General features: G+C 38.9%; 1 protein-coding gene across 1 annotated transcript; it reads left to right on the top strand.

The window, feature by feature from the left end:
* Positions 1-5,931: 5,931 nt before the first annotated feature.
* Positions 5,932-7,791, top strand: SCG2 (secretogranin II; the record flags this gene model as incomplete). The annotated part of the gene is made up of 2 exons (XM_081261827.1): positions 5,932-6,884; positions 7,005-7,791. The coding sequence occupies 2 exons, from the start codon at positions 5,932-5,934 to the stop codon at positions 7,789-7,791; spliced, it is 1,740 nt and encodes a 579-aa protein (XP_081117953.1).
* Positions 7,792-25,292: the final 17,501 nt, after the last annotated feature.

Below are 25,292 nucleotides of genomic sequence, written 5' to 3'. Positions count from 1 at the left end.
GAGGCAATGATAGTTGGCAATTTAGACCTAACAGAAAATTGAAATTTTATAAGGAAATGTCTAAAATGATCTCATCTCAGGCTCAGGGATTAAAAAGATACATAGGTTATCTTTAATGTTTTATCCATGCTCTAAAATATTTCACATCAATAAAAAGGTTGAGTTCTATGTATGCATTGCACTTTAACTTCTCCAAAAAGATACCTATTAGGGAAATAGTTCCTTTTACAACCAATAACTGTTAGCAAAAATGATGACTTTTAGACACATATTAAATAAAACACATTAAAAATCTATAAAAAATAGGCAGGTAAATAGAATTGTTCAAATTTAGTAGCTACTCTCATATTTGGAAGACACTTTAGTATGCCCAGTTAACTAAGGAAGTGAACTGTTGTTAATTCTTGCTTTCCATTTGTATTGCCCTGATAGCAGTCCAGACTTACACCGTTCGGGCAGTGACCAGGAAAAGTCATTGAGACAATTCCTAAGGAATTTTGTTAAAGTAATTCCGTTCTGGACATGGATCTTTAAAGACTGGGTCTGTGCCTTATTCATTTCTGTATTTATATCACCTAGCACAGTGCTTGAATCATAATCTTTATTGTGCAAATACTGGTGAAAAGACCAAGGTTCAAATCCTAGTTCTACCAATTATGAACCAGGAACTAATGGTCAACTTACTTACTTCTAATTGGTAGTTCATTCACCAGTAGAGGAGATGAAATAGCTATCTGTTAGAACTGTTAGGATTAAATTAGGTTCCCAGGACAGTGTTAGGGATATAATAGAACTTAATAAATGATATGTATTTTTCAAAGTATCATAAAGTAGGCAGGCATCAAACTGCCCATATGTGGCTCATTGCTCTACTCACACCTTGATCTTGATGGGGCTTGTCCATTCCTGTGGCTGCCTATTGACATATTACTTCTTAAACACTTGAATGAGGTTCTACATGTCTTTTCAGTTGCTAAAGGCATTTCTAGGCAAGAATTTTACTTCAGGGCCCTAGAAGAACTATAGCTTGTGGTCCTTGCCAAATACGTTCAGGCTTATGTAAATGAACTGACCTGCTCAAAACAACTTCCTTGAGGGCTTTTAATTGTGTTGAACTGACTGCAGAATTTTCTGAGGCTGTGTTGATACTGGTCAGCTCGACTGGTCACATAGAAATCCTGGACAGAAAATTAGGCCAAACCCATAATAGCTAGCCAGATCTTTGTTAAGATTAAAAAAAAAAATCTTAGCTATCGATGAATGAACTGGTGTCATTAAGATGATGTCTCGTAAATAGGACACGTTCACTCAAGTCTCTTCAACCCAGCTCTTGACCATGCACTAAAAGCCCTTTATAAGGAATATTAGAGGAATTGGCCACATGACTCCAGCATGCAGCTATCTGAGTTCCTTGTCAACCAACATCCAACTGTCTCCTCATCATTTAGGAAAATCAATGCCTTCACCAGGATAACCAATAGGGAGAATCAAGCGTCACTTTTACCAAGATTTTATTTTCAAAAGATTTTAAACTATTTCCACATTCCTTGATAAATTTGAGAGTACTGTGGCTTATCTAGTGTAGTTAGAAATCAGTTTTTAAAGACCTGATAATGATAAATCTAAGCTTAGGTCCATTCATCTGGAGGACTTCCTTGTGCCCCCTCAGTTTCTATGTTGAACCAATTTTTATCCTGACTAACCAGTTTCTTAGTGCTTTCCAATTTATGTAAAAATCATCTATTTATTTATTTGTCATTTTTATCAAGTTAAATTCTTTCCAAAGGCAAAAAAAATTTTCTATTATCAGCATTTAGCAATATATCTGGTACCTAGTAGGTATTGCAACTTCTGGACTGATTATATAATCAGCGACTGATTATTCACTTAGCAGAGACATAAAGGATCTCTTGTAGCAAAATTCTTTTGTATTCTTAGAGTATATTTCAACATATACAGTTTTTAGAGGATTCATACCTTTAATAAAATAAAATTAAAAATTTAGACCTACATAAATTATTAATATACACAATCAGGTAACATGGCAAAGCACAGCAATGATTATGAATTATAAATCTAAGAGGTTGGGGAGTTAACTACTATATTATTCCCTGGATTGGGCCCATTCATGGAAGGCATTCAACTCATCTGATTCAACAAAAGAAGAAAAATTTCTCTTGATTGCAAGAGAATTCCAATTATAAATGTGTCACATTTTTCTTCAACAGGAAAGTAATTTGTTTTTTTCCTGGTCGAAGTATTTTCATCAATGCTAACTTCTGAGCTTCCCTTTCTGAGATCAGATATTGTAAAAGATACCAAAAGATTCATATAGAATTACCAGCTGCTATACTTGAAATTTTGTGAATATCTATTTCAAAAAACATTTTGAAGCTTTTCAAGTAGATTCTCATATAAAAATAGGCAGCTCTCCTTTTTATTCAAATAAACATGATATTTAGAAGAATGATGCCTGTGGTTGTGACATGAAATATAGCCTTTCATATTCATAACATGTCCTCCATTCATCTTAGGTAATACCAGGAAATGATAAAGCAATTTCTTCGTGGACAATGAAACAAAATAATCCTTATCTGCAAAACTTTCTTCTAACAGTGAGGATGGCAGCAAAACCAACAAAAGTGACAACAAAAACCATTATAGCAAGGTATTAGAACATCAGAACACAGACGAAATTATCTTGCAATTAGTCATGTCTATCTGACAGATTTCTAAGGGAATTTGTGCAAAGCATTTTATTTCAAGCCTCAAAGAAAAAGGGCAACTGCAGTTTTTGCCACAAAAAGACAGGTGGCGTAAGCATGCAACACTTTAAAAAATACATAAAGTGATTATTTTCTCTGGGATCCTTTGAAAAAGCTCGCTTATGCTGGGGTTTGTGGCTGAGCCGGTGACGTCAGTGTGCAGTGCGGAGTCAGGCGCGGCGGCTCCCTATAAGCCCAGGAGCTGTCCGGGTGCTGAAACGGCCCGAGGAGCTCAGCCTGCGGACCAGGAGGAACATGCTGTGGACCTTCCCTGCCCTGTAAGACAGAGGTAAGGCTGCTTTTCTCTTGGATTTACTGGAAAGTTGCGAACTGCGTGTTTCCCCCTCAATTCCTAGCTGAGAAGAAAAAACGAACGCTTGACAAGCTTACAATCCATAGAAAACTGAAGAGCAACCTGCTGCTCTTCCGCCAATGTAAGGATACCATATGTGTATGTCTATGATTGCGTCTGTGATTTCTCCTACTCGCTGTTGGCTATTTATTAACTTAAATGCTATCAGATAACCCTATGTGAAAAGAGTGAAAAGTTAAGGATTTTAGTGCCAATACACATATTAACATAAAGTTGGCCACACCTGATATTTTGTTTCCTTCCTTAATGTGTGGTTGCTTAAGAGCCAGATACAAACCCAGGGATATAATTTATGTGCTTAATATTCGTAACAGTAGGTTACCAATGATTCAAGGGCTGTTAGACACATTAGTCATAGAGAAAACCAATTTAGAACTATTCTTTCCTTCCATATTTACCTTACAAGAGCTCTAAATTAACTAAATATATTTAATTATTCTGAAATGGTAATATTAAGGGCTTCCATTATTATCTCTAAATTGTAGTCCTGGGGAAGTAGCTTAGAATGATCATAAAAACAGACTTCTTCCTTTTTCTAGGGTGAAATAGTATCTTGGGGTACAGGTTAGATATGACCATGAATTATAGAGAAATGATGATGTTGAATACATGTTGAGAACATTCCTAACTGTACAAATTATTACTGGAATTATTGTTCTTTGATTGAAAGAGATTGTACAGTACTTTGCTAAAGATTTTGATTTGGATCAAGTTTTTTTTTTTTATCTCAACTAGTTGAATTGCTCAAATTAGATATATCCACATGTGTTACTGCTCCATTGTTGATGTGCCTGTCTGATTTTGGTATAAATGACATTTTAACTTAACATATTTTAATGATAGCTATCAAGTGACCTTGATAGAAAATTAAATTTTAACTCAAACCCCGTATCATATATTAGAGCTGTTGAACTGCAACCAGGGAAAGAAATCTTTTGAGTCTGAAAGGCTGTGACTATGTCATCCAAACTGAATCGGGATAAATGACCAAAGGGTAGTACTTGTTAGCTGTGGTTTAAACAATTGCAATGAGTATTGCACTCCAACTCTACAGCAAAACCTACTTCCAAAGAACCAATTTTAAAGACAAGCACATAATCCATATATTAAGAATAACTAAAGAAAATAGTTTCCAAGAAAATAATTTCAATCAGGTTTTAAGATTACTATTTAAAAAGCCAGTATTGAAAATGATTATCAAAGCTAAATTAATCTTGAAATAATATGAAGAGGAATGTATAATATATATAATGTACTTAAACCTAAGAATTTTATGAATAAAATTATAGTACACACTTATTCAGGGCAAATATTTTGGATGTATTCTTTGAAATACCTTTAGAGGCTTTTCTTTCAGTAAACTATTTTAATAGAAGTAATGTAACTGTGTAAAGTTTCTATAATTATACTATTTTTAAGCTCTAAAACTGAAAACATTAATTCCTGATATGATCTAGTGAACAATGGTACTTTCCACAATTGATTTCAAATGTAACAGAAAATTTTGCACATATATCTTATCTATCACAAAACCATGATCCAGTAAAGACATGAACAAATTTGTGAACTTATTTTAAATGAATTTTATTTACAATGAAATTGCTGTTGAAATAGCTTTTCAACATCAGCAATGCCAAATATAAAACATGTAAAAACTAATCCTCTTGCTAATTCATGAGATTTTTAAAGAGCTGGAGAAAAAAAATGAATGAAGAGTTTTAAGTAGGAAGAATTCAACACATTGTCTGTGTTTATCTAAATTGGGATTTACATAGTAGTTATTTTAAGCTTTTTTTTAACAGTATGAGTCATTTTAAGATTTCACAGGTCCACACAAAAATAGACACAGACATAAGACAAACTGAATCTGAGCACTTACAAGTTTAGAAATAGACTAGTTAAGTAAACTTACGTTCTCTCTGTAACATCTGTTATTATTTACTATACACTCTTGAGGGCTGATGAAAAATATAACCATAATTGTGTTTTGCAAGTAGTCATAATTTAATTATTAGAAGAAATATGGAGCACAGAGATTTTTCTGACACAGAAAGAAACTATATTGGTTGAGCCTACTTGCTATGACCTGAAGAAGGTCATTAATTGCTAGATGGATTTGATGTCAGAGTAAGAAAAATTATTTCTGAAAAATATCCATATGATATCCATCCAGAAATTCCATACAATTGACACTAATATACTGTATAGCATCAATATATATAGCAAATTGACACTAATATACTGTATAGTATCAATATATAACAACTGCTTCTGTTGTGTTCCTACAACAAAAATTGATTAATAATTCATAAAACAAACCACATGTTTTTTGTTACAATCTTAATGATAACATTGTGTACCTGTGTGTTTTATAACAAATTATTTTGCCAATGGTTTTACTATAATGCTATATGAGGTAACTGCAATTTATCTTGGAGAGTTTTTTCCTCTTTTATTAAAAAAACCAACATGTACTAAAAATCAAACTATAAGTTTTAGAAATGAAACAACTTGAGAAAACTCATGACAGTGTTTTTGTTACTGTTTTAACTGAGGAAAACTATGCAAGTTTGATGCAAATAAGTGGCAATTTTGCTAAAGATTCCTGGAGTTAGTTTGGGAGAATCACATGGAAGATAATTTGTGGACTTTAGAGAGCTATCTTCAGTGCAATGTGAAATTGTCTCGTCTTATTTTTCTGCTCAGTGGTCTATTTGTTTTGCTATAGTGTCTTCTAGTCAGTCTCATTTGTCTTAATTCATGTTTTCTATGCTTTAAGGAAATCTTTAAAACATGGCAGAAGCTAAGACCCACCAGCTTGGAGCAGCCCTGTCTCTTATCCATTTAATTTTCTTCATCTCTGGAGTTGAGGCAGCTTCATTCCAGAGAAACCAGCTGCTTCAGAAAGAACCAGACCCAAGATTGGAAAATGCCCAAAAGTTTCCCAGTCCCGAGATGATCAGGGCTTTGGAGTACATAGAAAAGCTCCGGCAGCAAGCTCACAGAGAAGAAAGCAGCCCAGACTATAATCCCTACCAAGGTGTCTCTGTTCCCCTTCAGCCAAAAGAAAATGGTGAGGAAAGCCACCTGCTGGAGAGCTCAAGGGATTCGCTGAGCGAAGACGAGTGGATGAAGATAATCCTTGAAGCTCTGAGGCAGGCAGAAAGTGAGCCTCAATCTGTACTGAAAGAAAACAAGCCCTATGCCATGAATTCGGAAAAGAACTTCCCTGGGGATGTGACGGATGATTATGAAACTCCGCAGTGGCCAGAGAGGAAGCTGAAGCACATGCAATTCCCTCTGATGTATGAAGAGAATTCCAGGGACAACCCCTTCAAACGCACAAATGAAATAGTAGAGGAACAGTACACACCTCAAAGTCTTGCTACCCTGGAGTCTGTCTTCCAAGAGCTGGGGAAACTGACGGGACCAAGCAGCCAGAAAAGGGAGAGGGCCGATGAGGAGCAAAAGCTGTACACAGATGACGAAGATGACATCTACAAGGCCAGTAATATCGCCTATGAAGATGTGGTCGGGGGAGAAGATTGGAACCCAGTGGAGGAGAAAATAGAGACTCACACCCAGGAAGAGGTGAGGGACAGCAAAGAGAATATGGAAAAAAATGAACACATCAATGAAGAAATGAAGCGTTCGGGGCAGCAGGGGCTCCAGGATGAAGATCTCCAGAAAGAGAATAAGGTCCAGCTCTCTGACGACGTTGCCAAAGTAATCGCCTATTTGAAAAGGTTAGTGAGTGCCGCAGGGGGTGGGAGGTCTCAGAATGGGCAAAATGGGGAGAGAGCAGCCAAGCTCTTTGAGAAACCACTTGATTCTCAGTCCATTTATCAGTTGATTGAAATCTCCAGGAATTTACAGATACCCCCTGAAGACCTAATCGACATGCTCAAAACCGGGGAGAAGCCAAGTGGGTCAGTGGAGCCCGAGCAGGACCTCGACCTTCCTGCTGACCTAGACGACGTCTCAGAGGCTGACTTAGACCATCCGGACCTGTTCCCAAATAAGATGCTCTCCAAGAGTGGGTACCCCAAGACACCTGGTCATGCCGTGACAGAGGCCTTACCAGATGGACTCAGTGTTGAGGACATTTTAAATCTTTTAGGGATGGAGAGTGCAACCAATCAAAAGCCTCCATATTTTCCCAATCCGTATAACCGAGAGAAGGTTCTGCTGAGGCTCCCCTACGGTCCTGGAAGATCTAGAGCAAACCAGCTTCCCAAAGCTGCCTGGATGCCTGATGTGGAAAACAGACAAGTGGCCTTCGAAAACCCGAATGACAAGGATCAAGAGTTAGGAGAGTACTTGGCCCGGATGCTGGTGAAGTACCCTGAGATCATGAATTCAAACCAGGTGAAGCGAGTGTCCAGTCCAGGCTCATCTGAAGATGACCTACAGGAAGAAGACCAACTGGAGCAGGCAATCAAGGAGCATTTGAGCCAAGGAAACTCTCAGGAGACTGAGAAACCGTCCCCGGTGAGCAAGAGATTCCCGGTGGGGTCCCCGAAGAATGACGACACCCCGAACAGACAGTACTTGGATGAAGACCTGCTAATGAAAGTTCTGGAGTACCTCAACCAAGAAAAGGCAGAAAAGGGGAGGGAGCACATTGCGAAGCGAGCCATGGAAAATATGTAGGCGGCATTCCTCAACTGCCCAATTTTCACTCCTCTCACCCCAAGTGAACCCCAGCATTTCTCTTTAGTGTGTTGACTTCTACCCTGTTAACACTGTAATATCTTTAGATGATGTACAGGCAGATGATTCCAGGTCACTGGGGAGTCTGCTTCACTCGCTCTGAGTTGTTCTCTTGTGTATGGATCTGTGTAAATGTTATGACTCTGGATTAAAAAAAATTATTATGTCCTTTATTCAAGAAAGATATCTATGATAGTGTTTAACAGTGTATCTAATGGCTGTGGCATTGTTGATGCTCACATACGATAAAGAGTGTCCTATAATTCTCTTGAAAATTTTTAATATTTATTGAATTATTTTGTTACTGTCTGTAGTGTTTTGTGGAGTACTGGAGCAAAAACAATAAAGCATTATAAATATATAGTTTTATTTATAAGGCCTTTTCTATTGTGTGTTTTATTGTTGGTTAATAAATGTTATTTCTGGACACCTTTGGACTCTTCATTCGGGAAAACCAGAGCTGATGACTGTGGAGCAAGCTGTATGGAGCCAAGAGAGAAAATTATTCCTGTCCCTGGCAATCCAGGTAAGAGATAAGGGGATGGATATGTGTTCATGCTATCTGCCTGCAGGAAGCAGCATCTTCTAACAGCCCACTGTTTATGCTTCCCCACGTTTTTACACACATATATCATTTATGGGATAAACATTTTGGTGTAGTATTTATGTCTTTCACCCTTGATTTATAAAAATAAAGACATTTAAATCTCTCATACCCATAACCACTTTAAAACAAACAAATTTAAAAGAGAGAGAGAATAGAATATGTGGCAAGCACAAATGTCTACAAAGTTGAAAGCAACCTGCCTATTCCCAGGATGCTTTGGTCCCCAGAAGACAAGGCTGTAGCCAGAGGCTCTCCAAACTGACCATTAGGCAAGTGACAGGGCACAGCTGCAGGGGGAATGACCGAGTGCCCTCTCTGCTGCGCGGTGGACTAGGTAGAGCGTAATCATCACAGAGTGTGTCAAATAAATAGTCATTACACGTGATGTCCTGATGGCATGGCAGGCATTATGCTAAACACTTTGCAGACTTTAGCTCATTTAGTACACTCCAGGTCACTGTCAGGGGTCTGTTTCTAGCATCACCCCACTTCCCCTTTATATGTGGGAAGACAAAACAGAAAATTTGAATATCTTTCCCCAAGTCGTCCAGCATTTAGAATTGTCAATGTTTGTTTTTAATCATTTCACCACACTGCCTGTCTGGGAGGTGCCCTTTGAGCTGAGGGTTGCGACTCCGGAAGTGGGATAGTGATAGCTCATGTGGTTTCACATGGGTTACTTCCAAAGGAGGGCTCATTTGGGTGTGTGTGTGTGCGCGTGTGTGTGTGTGCGCGCGTGTATGGGGGGGATCCCTGAGCTGAAAAAAGGTAGCCTTGGGAGGGCCTGGATGCCTTGGGGAAAATACTGAATGTAGGTTTTCCTACTTTCTTCCAAGATTATTTTCCATTTAATTTTCAGACGATTTCATGGAATTTTGGAATCTGTAGGTGGAGGAGGCCTTGGAGGTGATTATCCCTACAGAGTTTCTCACGGGTGTCCTTGCTCTCTAATACATTCAAGATGGGCCATTACTACCCCACAGGCAGTGCTATGTAGTAGACACTGCGGATGCCTGTCTGCAGAAAGCACTTCGGCATGGGGTACCAGTTAATTTTCTACAGAGCCCTCGGAGATCAAGGTTATTCTTATCTGTGGAAACTCAGAAGGGTGAGATGAGCTGCCACTGTTGTACACCCGGTTAGTGGTGGAGTGGGACTTTAACCTGTAATCAACCATTATCCTCCTAACTGTGCCCTTCCACTTGGGCCTGATGCTTTGCTGTGAATGGAGTCAGATGTACGGGGGTAAACAAGAGCAAGCTGGAGCTCCTTCAAATGGAGAAAACTGGGACAATATGCAGTTTAAAATCTAGGGAACATATTTATACACCATGCGTTTCCAGCCTCCATATATATTACTCAACCACTGTTTAATTACTCTCTAATTTTCTGTATCATGCAGTAAGCTCTTCCCTGGATTCTAAGTCTACTGTGATATTTCCACCCCAGCCCAAAGCAAAACTAAGAATGAGGCACCTGCATTTCCACCCAACAGAATTTTGTCACTATGATGTTTAAATACTCTATTGAGAAATTAGGCAACAAGAGCAAGTTAACTAACAGACACAGCTAACAAATCTCCAGGTTGGGATTTATACACAGATGGGTGGGGATGCAGACAGACCCTTACTCTCCGCTGCACGGAGTTTCCCTCTTGAAGCCTCAGTTGGGCTTGCAGTTCCATGACTCTAAGGGAGACATTTCAGATTGGCAGTTGGAAGATATTTTAATGTGGGATATATATGTTCTGCCTGACCTCCCCAGTGATTGGTGGTGGAGTGGTACTCCAAGACATCAGTCAGCAAGCATCTTTGCCTTTTTGTAGTAACATAATGTTCCCAGCTATTGACTCATCAGACTAACTTATGCCTGATCCAAAGCTTTTATTTTTCATAAGTACTTCAGTATGTTGCTCCCTAGCCTAAGAAAGGAAAGTTCTATTCAAGGATGTGGATGACACATTAGTTGAAATGAAAGCAACACCGCTCCTCTCCCTGTCAGAAACCTCCTTCATCAGAAGTCAAAGGTAGCTCAAGCCTTCCAAGCAGAGAGCCCCTGCAGGTTACCACCAGGAAGAGAGAGAGAAACTGTACACTAAAACTGCCCCCACGCCTTTTCAGAAGTCCATCTCTGCATCAGTGGGAATCAGATGGGAGCCTGGCATTCTGTAGACTCCCTGCAAGACCCTCACCTGCCAAACCTTCCCTCCCCTACATGCTTATGGCTTGTGGGGACAGTTAGAACCCATCTGAACATGCTCTTTGTAACAAGACTTCCAAGTCACTCTTCATCTGCTATACTCAGACTTCTCTAAACTTTGCTCATCACCTTCCTGAGCCCCAGCTTGTTCTCTTCCACATATTCAATGAAGTTTTTCTTTATGCCAATTAATACTCGAGATTATATAAGCAAAATACTCTGCACCATCCATTTCTGTGACAATGCTTTCAATGCTTTTCAATTTCTTCCTTTCCACAAAGATGGCAGATTCCCTTACAGATTCTCTTCCTTTCTTTTTGCTAATTCCAGTACTTTTTCCTTCTCTCTTCCATAAAAATATTCACATATGAATTTCATGCCAGCACTCACTGTCCCTTGTGGCTGTCTTTATCTTCCTCCCAGGTCACTTCCTCTCGTTCATGGAAGACAGCTGCTCCTGCCCTCTGTCACACTTTCTGGCACTGTTTGTCTAAACGCTTGTTGATTTCCATATCCACGAAGACAATCTTTCCAGTTCCCCAGGCTTCATTCTCTATTTTCTCTCTCTATGTTTATGTCCTTCTTTCTTGTTAAGAACTGCAACCTATCTTCAATCTCAATCCTGAGCATTTCTTTCTAACACTCAGCTTATATTTTTTCAGTGCTCTTCCTCGACCACCTCAGTTCCAATAATCCTTCCAACCACCAAAAAATGGAATCCGTTGACCTCCTTTTGAGTCCTGCTCATCTCCTTTACTCTTCGCCATCCACCTTGTCCAGTGTACATTTCCAGGTTAGTCATCAACATCACTCCCTTGCAAACATTCTTACCTCTCTTCTGTCTCATGTTTTATTGTAATGTTTTTTGCTGAACAACTTTAGTTAAGTTCAGTTTGTACTTACTCATCCCTCCTCTCTTACCATTGAAGTTAGCAGGAGCAAGACACATAACTGCCTGGGCAGATACCTGTTCATGACCCTCCAGTGGCCCGTAATGCTGCTCCCCTGTAGTTGTCAGAAATTCTTAATTTAGTCATCTCCCATTTCTTGGCCAATAGTACCATAATTTTCACTCTGAAAATTTCCACAATCAATGCTCCCAGATAATTATCTGGCTTTCAGTTTCACTGAGGAAAAACAAAAGGAGCATCCCAAGAAGGACTACGATCCTCACCTTCACTTGGGCCCACCACCTGCATCTGTGACAATGTGGCCTACTTTTCTGTCTTTGATTTTTGGATAACTGATCTGTGGTTCTGTCTTTATTGACCCCTCACTTGTGCACTGGATCCTGACTTCTCCCTTACTCAAGAAACTTTTTTCGGCAATTGTCCACTTTTTCTTCTTTACTCAGTCATTCCTATCAGCCTACAAATGGGCTTCTTTCTCTTGGCTGAAAAGCCAACCAGCAAAGCAAATAAAAGTTCTCTCCAGATCCCTTTCCTCTATACCTGCCACCCCAGGCCTCCTCTTCCCGTTACAGAAAAATCCCATTAAAGAGTGGTGTGTCCTCATCCAGATTCTCCCCTTCCATAGAATCAGATCTTTTCAGTTTTAATCATAAAATTATAAAATCTGATATCAGATCCTAGTCCTCACCTTCTATGACTTTAGTAGTCTTTGACAATGGCATCACCTTCTAACTTTTAAACACCTCCTTTGCTTGGTTCAGGCCACTGATCATGCCGCCTCTCTCTCTCTCACTGACTATTCTTTCTCAATCTCCTCTGCGTCTTCTTGATCTCCAATATTGGAGACCAGAGTTCAGACCTTGTAACCCTTGGATGATCCCATCAAGCGCCCTAGCTTTCACTACCAATGACTGTTTGATAACTGCCAAATCTGTATGTCCAGCTCATGTTTCTGTGAATGCCACACTTAAAAATTCAACTGTCTAGATGACATTGGCACTTGGGTGTCTAATAGATATCTCAGAAGATTTTTTTTTTTTTTTTTGGTGGTGGTGCTGGGGATTGAAGCCAGAGCCTTGTGCATGCAAGGCAAGCACTCTGTCAACTGAGCTATATCTCAAGCCCAGTATAATTCTTGATTTCCACTCCTTGACAAAATTCTGGCTCCTCTCACAGACTTTTCTACCGCAGCCACTCAGCCTAAAGCAGATGTTTGCCACTTATTATTTTCATCAGTGACTCTGCTTTTTGTCTTATAATCCATTCATTACTGGCAGTAAATCTTGTTCCAAACTCAAAATAAATCCACATTTTCTCACACCATCCATTGTTACAAGCGTTCTATAAACTGTGATCTTCTCTCAACCATGTCAGATCTGTCTTTTCACCATATTTTCAAGGTAGCCACCATTATGACCCAATGGTGACCTAGACAAGATGACATGTAACCCAAGGACCAACTTTATTGTGCTGATCTGCAATGACTTACACGATCCAGCTCTGAATTAAATTCCAGACACTTTCCCCTCTGCTCTATCCTTCTCTTCTACAATGGTCTCCTCCTTGTGCTTCAAAATGCCATGTTTATTCCTCCTCAAGACTCTTGCATTTCCTGTTCCTCTTTCAGAAATGCTATTTCCTCAAAGAACTGCATGATTTGATCCCTTACCTCCTTCAAGTGTTCATTCAGATTTGATGCAATTTTTCCTAAAACTTCCTAAAACTTTAACTTAAACATTTGTTCTGTATTCCCTTTCTTTACTCAGTGTTTTTCTTTTGCATTTATACAGCTAACAGCACTCTGATCTTACGAACTGTCCACTCCTCCATAATTCCATGTGATATTCTAGAGGGAAGTTTTTGTTTTGTTTTAATCATTGTTGATTCTCTAGCTATCTAGATCAGTAACAAAATAGTTAGTGAGTAAATGAATGAATTGTGAACCAGGAGATGGGGGATGGCAGAAGGAGAAAATGTAGGAAGAGTGGAATGGAGATGACTTTGGATGTAGAATAGCAAAAGAAAGTAAATTTTTGTTAATAGGATAAAGAAAACAGGTATGTATATAATTTTATTATACCAATTTTTATTATGAACATTTTATTATATCAAGTAATATTTTTGTTATACCAATATAAATATGGTAAGGCTTACTTGAGTTTTCAAAGAATAAAATTTATGGAGAAAATAAAATTCTTCTTCCTTTTTTTTTTTGGTACCAGGGATTGAACCTACATTTTCATATTCCCAGCTCTTTTTATTTTTTAGTATGAAATGAAATTTTGATCTAGGTTTCAACATCCTTTCTTACCAAGTCCTCCACATTGGTGCAAAAGAGATGTGGCAACAGCTCTGCTCTCATGCACCCCAGTAACTTAGCAGGAAGGGGACAATCAGGAGCTTTCAACTTGAGAAAGCTGGGTCCAGCTATGTTTTCAATTTAATTTATGCATTATCAGAAGGGCCCAGGCCATGATTAGCAATCCTCTCGGATGATACAGCTTTCTAACATTACAAAAGTACAGTCATTTTGGTATTTTTTTTAGCGATATAAGTGAGAATTATAGTTATTTTGACCCATCGAAAAAAAATCACTATTATAATAATGCTATGGGATTAGTCACATGTGGATAGAAGCAGTGGCAGTGAATGAATAGCTACTATGGCTAATGCAGCTTAATCTGAGACTATTATTCCTGACAGGTGGAAGGGCAGGAAGACCCCTGGGCTTTCATCAGGGAACTTCTAAAGGGAAAAGAACCAAGGACTAAAAAGCCAGACATAAAAAACTTTATGTCTTTTTTATTAAAGATGTGGATGGACCTTTATTTTATTCATTTGTTTATATGCGGTGCTGAGACTCAAACCTAGTGCCTCACACGAGCTAGGCAAGTGCTCTACCACTGAGCCACAACCCCAGCCCTACTTTATACCTTTTGATCTGCAACAAAGATGATGATTTGCCTCCAAGTGTTCAGACACTATCTACCTCTAGGTGGTTTAATATTGCAGCCCTTGGCATTTTTTTTTCTGGAGGACCAAAACCACATATGTATGTCTAGCTAAATTCCATATCATTTGCATATGTCTATATCCCTTGTTTTCTACATCCAGGACATTTTCACATAAAAATGCATTGCTGATACTTTGAAGTTTGTTATTTTATCAGGCTCTTTTGAAGCCTATCAAATTATTGTCATTGGTGTGACTTCTGGACTTCATGGCAGGGGTTGGGGGTGGGAAGAGGAGAATTAGGCAAGGTAGACCCCAGTGGCTTGCTAAGACACAATGATATAGTTGCCGTAGAGGTACTCCCTGTGGCTCCTGCACATATTTTTATCTTGATACTTTTGGCTCCTCAGCCTGGTTACTTGTCCCTCCTTTACCTACTGTTAGTATTTAAGTCCTCCCTAGAGGCTTAGCATGCATGCTGCTACCTCCATTCAGAGAGCTCCTACTGTTTCTTTTCCCAGCGATCACAGGGTTTTTCTCTTACCTCCATCGTAATACTTAATGCTCTAGGCCTTGCTATATGACTGTGGCTCCTCAGATGGACCTGTCTGCCTCACATGTCATATGTTATGCTCTTTGAAGTCTAAGGCCAGCTCTGAACACTTTTTCTGTATCCTCCACAGTGCCCACCACTATGCCTCTTTCATTCAGTTGTTCAAAGTACGTGTGTGGTGTGGATGGGCAGACATTGAGAAGCAGACCTCCTCACTGCTGCTCTGCTTTCCAGAGCCTGTGTAATGCCTCCTGTCCTCTCAGCTCAATGGTGCAGAAGAATAAGACCTACTATGCATTCCACTTGGCCTCAGGAGGGGCCCTTGGTCTTGGTGTTTTCAGAACACTGAAATCTCAAAACAGTGCTGTCTTTAAGATTATGTAGTTTAGGAATTCCAACATGGCGGCAGGCGCAGAGAGATCAAGTCCCTGACCTCTTCAGCTGTGCAGGCATAGGGAGTCGTAAACAACCTAAATCTGTTTGCTCAGGATCACTAGGCAATGCTGAGCTGACATGGATCTGGGGCGAACAGTCTGGGCCTCTCAGAACACACACTGAGCCTGGATCGGCTGAATTCAAGCTCCCGTTCGCCTGCTTCCCGCAGACAAACAGCTGTGACTCAGCACTAATCCATCCGGCTGAAACAACTGGTCAGCCTTTCTGATCCTATGGAGGTAAATGCCTACCGAGCCTTCATAGGTAGTGGCCACAGGTTTGAAACGGGGCTTAGGAGAGACAGTAAGGACCCACCCATTGAATTGGTCGCCCGGCAAAGGGAAACGAACTGTCGCCATTTGTAAGAGACACCACCATGGCAGAGAACTGACATCATCAGACTGCGGCGGAGGAGATAACTTCATTGAAACCTGCGGCTACAGTGACTTCTTCCCTTCCCTTCTAATACCTTTCCTCCCAAGCATCAAATAAATTTATAGGAGTAAACAGTAACTCAGCAGTCAAACAGAACAAGAAGTAACATGAGCAGCTTCAAAAAGCAAGGAAGAAAAGGAGTACAAACAATGCAGGACAGCCTAAATATTCAGGAAGACCTAGAGTCATCAGAAAAATGGTCATATTAAGAACTCAAGGAACACCTTAGGCAGATGGAATGGAACCTTAAAGAGGATACAAGACAGCAAATTCAAGCAGCGAAGGAACACATTGAGAATGAATTACATAAACAGATAAAAGAAGAAGTTAAGCATCTTTATCAGGAGATAGAGATTATAAAAAATAATCAAACAATAATTCTAGAAATGAAGGAAACGATAAACCAAATTAAAAACTCAATTGAGAGTATCACTAACAGAGTGGAGCAAGTAGAAGCCAGAACGTCAGATAATGAAGACAAAATATATCATCTTGAAAAGAGTCTAGCCAACTCAGAAAGGCTGGTAAAAAATCACGAGAAAAACATCCAAGAGTTATGGGATAACATAAAAAAACCAAACATACGAGTCATCGGGATAGAAGAAGGTACAGAGATTCAAACCAAGGGAATGAGTAACCTGCTGAATGAAATAATTACAGAAAACTTTCAAGAAATAAAAAAAGGAAACAGATATACAAATTGAAGATGCATACAGGACACCGAGCACACAAAATCACAGTAGACCAACGCCAAGACACATTGTTATGAAGATATCCAATATACAGAACAAAGAGAAAATATTAAAAGCTACAAGAGAAAGGAGACAGATTACATTCAGGGGTAAACCAATAAGGTTAACAACGGATTTTTCATCACAGACACTGAAAGCAAGAAGGTCATGGAACAATGTATTTCAAACACTGAAAGACAATGGATGCCAACCAAGAATTCTGTATCCAGCAAAATTAAGCTTCAGGTATGACAACAAAATAAAAATCTTTCATGATAAACAAAAGTTAAAAGAATTTGCAGCCAGAAAACCAGCATTGCAAAGCATTTTGAGCAAAACAGGAGGAAGAAATGAAAAACAATAACCAAAACCATCAGTGGGAAGTGCCTCGGTAAAGACAGAGGGCAAGGGGAAAGATAATCATGGAGAAACAAACTAAATTTTTTTAAAAAAGGATAAATAATCAAACATGGCTGGAAGTACAAACCATATATCAATAGTAACTCTGAATGTTAATGGCTTAAACTCTCCAATAAAGCGACATAGGCTGGTATCATGGATTAAAAAAACAAATCCAACAATATGCTGCCTCCAGGAGACACATCTGATTGGAAAAGACATACACAGGCTGAAGGTGAAAGGATGGGAAAAAATATACCACGCACGCAGTCCTCATAAGCAAGCAGGGGTGGCCATCCTCATATCGAATAAAATCGACTCAAGACTAAGTTAATCAAAAGGGATAAAGAAGGACATTATATACTGTTAAAAGGAACCATTCACTAACAAGACATAACAATTATCAATATTTATGCACCAAATAATGGTGCTGCGACATTCATAAAACAAATTCTCCTCAAGTTCAAGAATCAAATAGACCACAACACAATAATCATGGGTGACTTCAACACACCTCTCTCACCACTGGACAGATCCTCCAAACAAAAGTTGTATAAAGAAACTATAGAGGGCTGGGGATGTGGCTCAAGTGGTAGCGCGCTCGCCTGGCATGCGTGCGGCCCGGGTTCGATCCTCAGCACCACATACCAACAAAGATGTTGTGTCCGCCAAATACTAAAAAAATAAATATTAAATATTCTCTCTCTCTCCTCTCTCTCCTCTCTCACTCTCTCTTTAAAAAAAAAAGAAACTATAGAACTCAATACCATAATCAATAACCTAGACTTAACTGACATATATAGAATATATCAACCATCATGAAATGGATATACTTTTTTCTCAGCAGCACATGGATCCTTCTCAAAAATAGACCATATATTATGCCATAGGGCAACCCGCAGTAAATATAAAGGGGTGGAGATAATACCATGCATTTTATCTGATCATAATGGAATGAAACTGGAAATCAATGATAAAAGAAGGAAGGAAAAATCCTACATTACATGGAAAATGAACAATATGTTACTGAATGATCAATGGGTTACAGAAGACATAAAGGAGGAAATCAAAAAATTCTTAGAGATAAATGAAAATACAGACACAACATATCGGAATCTATGGGACACAATGAAAGCAGTTTTAAGAGGAAAATTCATCGCCTGGTGGTCATTCCTCAAAAAAAGAAAAAACCAACAAATAAATGAGCTCACACTTCATCTCAAAGCCCTAGAAAAGGAAGAGCAAAACAACAGCAAATGTAGCAGAAGGCAAGAAATAATTAAAATCAGAGCGGAAATCAATGAAATTGAAACAAAAGAAACTATTGAAAAAATTAACAAAACTAAAAGTTGGTTCTTCAAAAAAATAAATAAGATCGACAGACCTTTAGCCATGCTAACGAAGAGAAGAAGAGAGAGAACTCAAATTACTAGCACACGGGATGAAAAAGGCAATATCACAACAGACACTTCAGAAATACAGAAGATAATCAGAAATTATTTTGAATCCTTATACGCCAATAAAATAGAAGATAGTGAAGACATCGATAAATTTCTTAAGTCATATGATTTGCCCAGACTGAGTCAGGAGGATACACACAATTTGAACAGACCAATATCAATGGATGAAATTGAAGAAGCCATCAAAAGATTACCAACCAAGAAAAGCCCAGGACCGGATGGGTATACAGCGGAGTTTTACAAAACCTTTAAAGAAGAATTAACACCAATACTTTTCAAGTTATTTCAGGAAATAGAAAAAGAGGGAGCTCTTCCAAATTCATTCTATGAGGCCAAAATCACCCTGATTCCGAAACCAGACAAAGACACCTCAAAGAAAGAAAACTACAGACCAATATCTCTAATGAACCTAGATGCAAAAATCCTCAATAAAATTCTGGCGAATCGAATACAAAAACACATCAAAAAAATTGTGCACCATGATCAAGTAGGATTCATCCCTGGGATGCAAGGCTGGTTCAATATACGGAAATCAATAAATGTTGTTCACCACATCAATAGACTTAAAAATAAGAACCATATGATCATCTCGATAGACGCAGAGAAAGCATTCGACAAAGTACAGCATCCCTTTATGTTCAAAACATTAGAAAAACTAGGGATAACAGGAACTTACCTTGACATTGTAAAAGCTATCTATGCTAAGCCTAAGGCTAGCATCATTCTGAATGGACAAAAGTTAAAGGCATTCCCTCTAAAATCTGGAACAAGACAGGGATGCCCTCTATCACCACTTCTATTCAATATAGTTCTCGAAACACTGGCCAGAGCAATTAGACAGACGAAAGAAATTAAAGGCATAAAAATAGGAAAAGAAGAACTTAAATTATCACTATTTGCAGATGACATGATTCTATACCTAGAAGACCCAAAAGGGTCTACAAAGAAACTACTAGAACTAATAAGTGAATTCAGCAAAGTGGCAGGATATAAAATCAACACGCATAAATCAAAGGCATTTCTGTATATCAGCGACAAAACTTCTGAAACGGAAATGAGGAAAAACACTCCATTCACAATATCCTCAAAAAAAATAAAATACTTGGGAATCAACCTAACAAAAGAGGTGAAAGATTTATACAATGAAAACTACAGAACCCTAAAGAGAGAAGTAGAAGAAGATCTTAGAAGATGGAAAATATACCCTGTTCATGGATAGGCAGAACTAACATTATCAAAATGGCGATATTACCAAAAGTTCTCTATAGGTTTAATGCAATGCCAATCAAAATCCCAATGGCATTTCTTGTAGAAATAGAGAAAGCAATCATGAAATTCATATGGAAAAATAAAAGACCCAGAATAGCAAAAGCAATTCTAAGCAGGAATTGTGAATCAGGCGGTATAGTGATACCAGATTTCAAACTATATTACAGAGCAATAGTGACAAAAACAGCATGGTACTGGTACCAAAACAGGTGGGTGGACCAATGGTATAGAATAGAGGACACAGAGACTAATCCACAAAGTTACAACTATCTTATATTTGATAAAGGGGCTAAAAGCATGCAATGGAGGAAGGATAGCATCTTCAACAAATGGTGTTGGGAAAACTGGAAATCCATATGCAACAAAATGAAACTGAATCCCTTTCTCTCGCCATGCACAAAAGTTAACTCAAAATGGATCAAGGAGCTTGATATCAAATCAGAGACTCTGCGTCTGATAGAAGAAAAAGTAGGCTCCGATCTACATAATGTGGGGTCGGGCTCCAAATTCCTTAATAGGACACCCATAGCACAAGAGTTAATAACAAGAATCAACAAATGGGACTTACTTAAACTAAAAAGTTTTTTCTCAGCAAAAGAAACAATAAGAGAGGTAAATAGGGAGCCTACATCCTGGGAACAAATTTTTACTCCTCACACTTCAGAGAGAGCCCTAATATCCAGAGTATACAAAGAACTCAAAAAATTAGACAATAAGATAACAAATAACCCAATCAACAAATGGGCTAAGGACCTGAACAGACACTTCTCAGAGGAGGATATACAATCAATCAACAAGTACATGAAAAAATGCTCTCCATCTCTAGCAGTCAGAGAAATGCAAATCAAAACCACCCTAAGATACCATCTCACTCCAGTAAGATTGGCAGCCACTATGAAGTCAAACAACAACAAGTGCTGTCGAGGATGTGGAGAAAAGGGTACACTTGTACATTGCTGGTGGGACTGCAAATTGGTGCGGCCAATTTAGAAAGCAGTATGGAGATTCCTGGGAAAGCTGGCAATGGAACCACCATTTGACCCTGCTATTGCCCTTCTCAGACTATTCCCTGAAGACCTTGAAAGAGCATGCTACAGGGATACTGCCACATCGATGTTCATAGCAGCACAATTCACAATAGCTAGACTGTGGAACCAACCCAGATGCCCTTCAATAGATGAATGGATAAAAAAATGTGGCTTCTATACACAATGGAGTACTATGCAGCAATAAAAAATGACAAAATCATAGAATTTTCAGGGAAATGGATGGCACTAGAACAGATTATGCTTAGTGAAGCTAGCCAATCCCTAAAAAATAAATACCAAATGTCTTCTTTGATATAATGAGAGCAACTATGAACAGAGCAGGGAGGAAGAGCAGGAAGAAAAGATTAACATTAAACAGAGACATGAGATGGGACGGAAAGGGAGAGAAAAGGGAAATTGCATGGAAATGAAGGGAGACCCTCATTGCTATACAAAATTACATATAAGAGGTTGTGAGGGGAATGGGAAAATAAACAAGGAGAGAAATGAATTACAGTAGATGGGGTAGAGAGAGAAGACGGGAGGGGAAGGGAGGGGGGATAGTAGGGGATAGGAAAGGTAGCAGAATACAACAATTACTAATAGGGCATTATGTAAAATTGTGGATGTGTAAGCGACGTGATTCTGCAATCGGCATTTGGGGTAAAATTGGGGGTTCATAACCCACTTCAATCTAATGTATGAAATATGATATGTCAAGAGCTTTGTAATGTTGTGAACAACCAATAAATAATAATAATAATAATAAAGCTTTAGGAGATGTAAAAAAAAAGTTTATGTAGTTTAATATTGGCCTTAATTGGGGTTTGAACTCTATCCTAGATTCCCGTACTAGCATCTCCTTTTACTGGTAAATTTTGTTTTGAACAACTGTCTTTGTTCATGTCTTACTGGGTAGTTCAGACTGCCACATAGAAATGCAGCCTTGTTAGGATTGACAAATGATTCCTGCATTAAAGCTTAAAGAGCATCCGGAAAGTTCTCTCACCTGATGTATTGGAGCTTTCACCTGGAGAAGAAATTTTTGGGCTGGGGAAAAAAGACCAAATGTAAAGCCCTGGCTTTCTGACTTACCTGGGCAGACATTTAATCTAACTGAATCTGAAGGTAGGGAATTATGAGTGCCTTACAGGACTTTTGAAAGGATTTAGTGACAATGTGTGTGAACTGCTTTACACTGCCTGGAGTAGAGTAGTTGCTGCCCGATCAATGAACCAGCAACTATTACTAACCATCTGCAAAATGTAAATTCTCATGTTTGACATTACGTATTGAGAGATACATATATAATGGATTTCTACAAAAACAGACCACATTGTGAAAGCACTTTTGCTCCATTTACAAACAGAATTATTTCTCATGCTGCATCTATTTTGAGAAATGATTTGTGATGGAGCAACAAGTTCTGATTCCATCTGTTATGGGGTCCAATTTAACTGAGGCCATTTCATGGGAACTGGAATATTCAGAAGTCTGTGGGTGGGATGAACCAACACTTCAGGTTTATTCTAAGCCTAAAATTTCAGTTTTTGCTAAAATTAATCCAGATTGGCAGGGGAAATTGATGAGATCAAGTTTAATATCATTGTCCTTTTTACATACTGTCCCAATCCCATCATTTTGTTTTTTTTAAAAAAAAATTTGCAATAAGATAACGAGGATTTGAAAAAATTCATTTGTTCTCTACTTTCCAAAGATGGTACAAAGATAAGCTAACCCCTTTAGGATTACCATAGATGTCTAATAACTGTGATATTTTAAAAATTCATGATATATTTTAAAAAGAAATAGCAAAATCTTTCTTTCTTGGGTTTTCCATTCATAGGCATTACACAGTGAACTGTCTAAAAGAGTAAATAAAACAGATGCCCCTCCCCCTCCTGTAGTGATAACCCCATAATTCAATTCATTCTGAACCAACAGGTTGCTATGGTAGCAAGAGAGTCAGGGTTACAGCACTGAAGCACTTGGCAATGTGAAATCAGCACAAGGCGGGAAGCACTTCAAGATTCATGAGACCCATGGAAGCAATTTTGTGCTTTAACCTAGAGGCTTCCTGCATCTTTAAGAAAATAAGAATAAGCAGGCACAGTGCCAGCCTGAGCCTTGTTAGTGGTTTAGCAGCCTAAGATTGCTGGATGGAGTGAGCCAGGATCTGGGCTTTGTATTTGTTGAGCTTAAGATCTGATCCTGATAAGACTCATATTATAAAGGCAAACTACAGGCAACACAAAATGAATGAGAAGAGTTCCAAATTGTATGTTCTATGTTTCTATTCACTTCCAGTCAGAGATAAGCAAAAGATTTAATTTTTTAAAAATGTGTGTGTTTGGATGCACTGAAGCTCTTGTTTTAATTAGAACTCTTGGGGTACAGAATTTTGCCCATTATGTGACAAATGTGTTGTTAATATAAGATATATATACAAATACCACATATATGTGACAAATGATAGATACATGAAAATATTATGAACATGTATCGTGTATAATGCATAATGCATTTGCAATAAAAAGGCATTTTCCATATGAGTTATATGACATGCTCAACATATTTTAATCTCCCATGTATGCATGTGTAAATATATATAAGTATATGTGCTCATTTAATCTATATATTTGTCTTAATTTGAAAATCATATTACCTAATGTGCTCTCCTTATATGCTTTTAGAGTTGTAATCTCTCTTTAACCTCATTCAGATCCTAACCTTGTCTATGAATGCACCTGTACCCATAACATTGAAGAAAATTGCTTTAAAAGATGAGCAAGCAATCGATCCGTTGGATTCTGTAAATACACAGCTCATTGTGGTTTGCTGTTAAACTGGAAGCCTCATGGGTCTACGCTGTGTCAGAGTTGGAGATATGTAGGGCTTAGTCCATTCTGAAACAGCATGCCTCCACGGAAGGGATTCAGGGAGGAAAAGTGTTCCACATGGACTTCACGCCTCACTGGCTTGGCTAATCCCATTCTTTCCAACTGTGTGGTCCTTCATTCTTGTCTTTCTGCCATGTTTTTGCTCATCCTTTAAGACTTGACCAAACAAAGACTTTTCAGACACTGCTTTCTCTGGCTTCCTGTATTGGACACCCTACCTTCACCATCCTCCCAGATCTAATCTTTCCTTCTCCAACAGCACTCACCGAATCCTATTGCCATTACATATTTATATGAGACTCTATGATAGAAGAGTGAGATCGTAAAGGACATCAGGACAGTGAGGTCTTAACAGGACATAAACCACGTGTTGGGGAACTATGTAATTAGTGTTTGTTTTTGTATGTCTAACATCTCGTTCCTTCTTTCTCCTGGTTACACCAGCACACCCTGCTTAGGGGACTTGCTTCTTCCAATTTCATGCATCTGGGTTGGGGCTGGTAAACTTGAACCTCCCCACTTGCAGCCCCAGAGCCACATAAGGTCAATAATGGCCCATGTATTCTTGTCCCCAGGAAAGATTCAGGGATGGACATGTGACCCAAGCTGGGGTGATCAGTTTTTTTACCCTAAGAATTTACATGCGAATGCTATGGACTTTGAATATTTTGTGCCTGAAAATGTCTATTGCTTTGTTGGGTGGCCATTTCTGAGGCTCATAAAGGGCATAGTAAATACTTAGAAGGAAGTGACCAGGAGAAACTGAGCTGAGGCTGAATTGATCAAAAGCCACTAAAAAGCATTAACAAAACTGAGAAAATAGACCATGAGTTAGGTCAGGTGCCCAAGCATTCTTCAGTTGGACTCAGGACCTTGTCTCAGGGTGCCAGCAGGGTGCTGTAGGATGTGGACTCTCAGATGGAAGTAGGAGTGCACAATATTTATTGGGGAGTAACACCTCTAGAAGAAAAAGAAAGGAAGCAGAATTGGGCAGGGACTACTGTGAGACTGAGCTAGACACAAATGTCACTGGTGGTCCAATGGGGTACTCCACAGCAAACCTAATCTGTTATGGGAAGATATGGATAGGTCCCCATACCACGGCACTCAGGCGTTGGCATTCAGCCACCACAAAAAGAGTGTGACTGGGTTATTACTCCCTTGCTCAGAAGTCATCCAGGAACACACAACAAGAGAGTGACCCCAGAGTGAAAGCTGACGTACACCTTGAAGGAGCTAAAGCTGGAGGTTCTCAGATAACCCTCAGAGCTGGCTGGGAGTTATCTCTGAAGTGGGATCTGAATGAGGCACCTGCACATCTGCAATTTCCAGAGACCAGAGTGAGCTGGTGACATTTCACCAGAGGACCTCAACTCTGCCTGAGCTTCCTAGGACACTTACGCTTTCTCTCTACCTTCTGTCCTGTAAGCTAGACACCATTTTAGGAAGAAAAACAGGGAAGATGGGAGATGAAGAGACCTATTGTTTTTAACACAGGGAAGGCTGTTTTCTACTGTTTACATTTTTGTATTGGACACTGGATTAATTTGTTTTTCTCATAA

Source organism: Spermophilus citellus (genome assembly GCF_964194105.1).
Source record: "Spermophilus citellus genome assembly, chromosome: 11".
Taxonomy (NCBI): domain Eukaryota; kingdom Metazoa; phylum Chordata; class Mammalia; order Rodentia; family Sciuridae; genus Spermophilus; species Spermophilus citellus.
The sequence above is the reverse complement of the archived record's forward strand: the minus strand, read 5'-3'. Positions and strand labels throughout refer to the sequence as shown.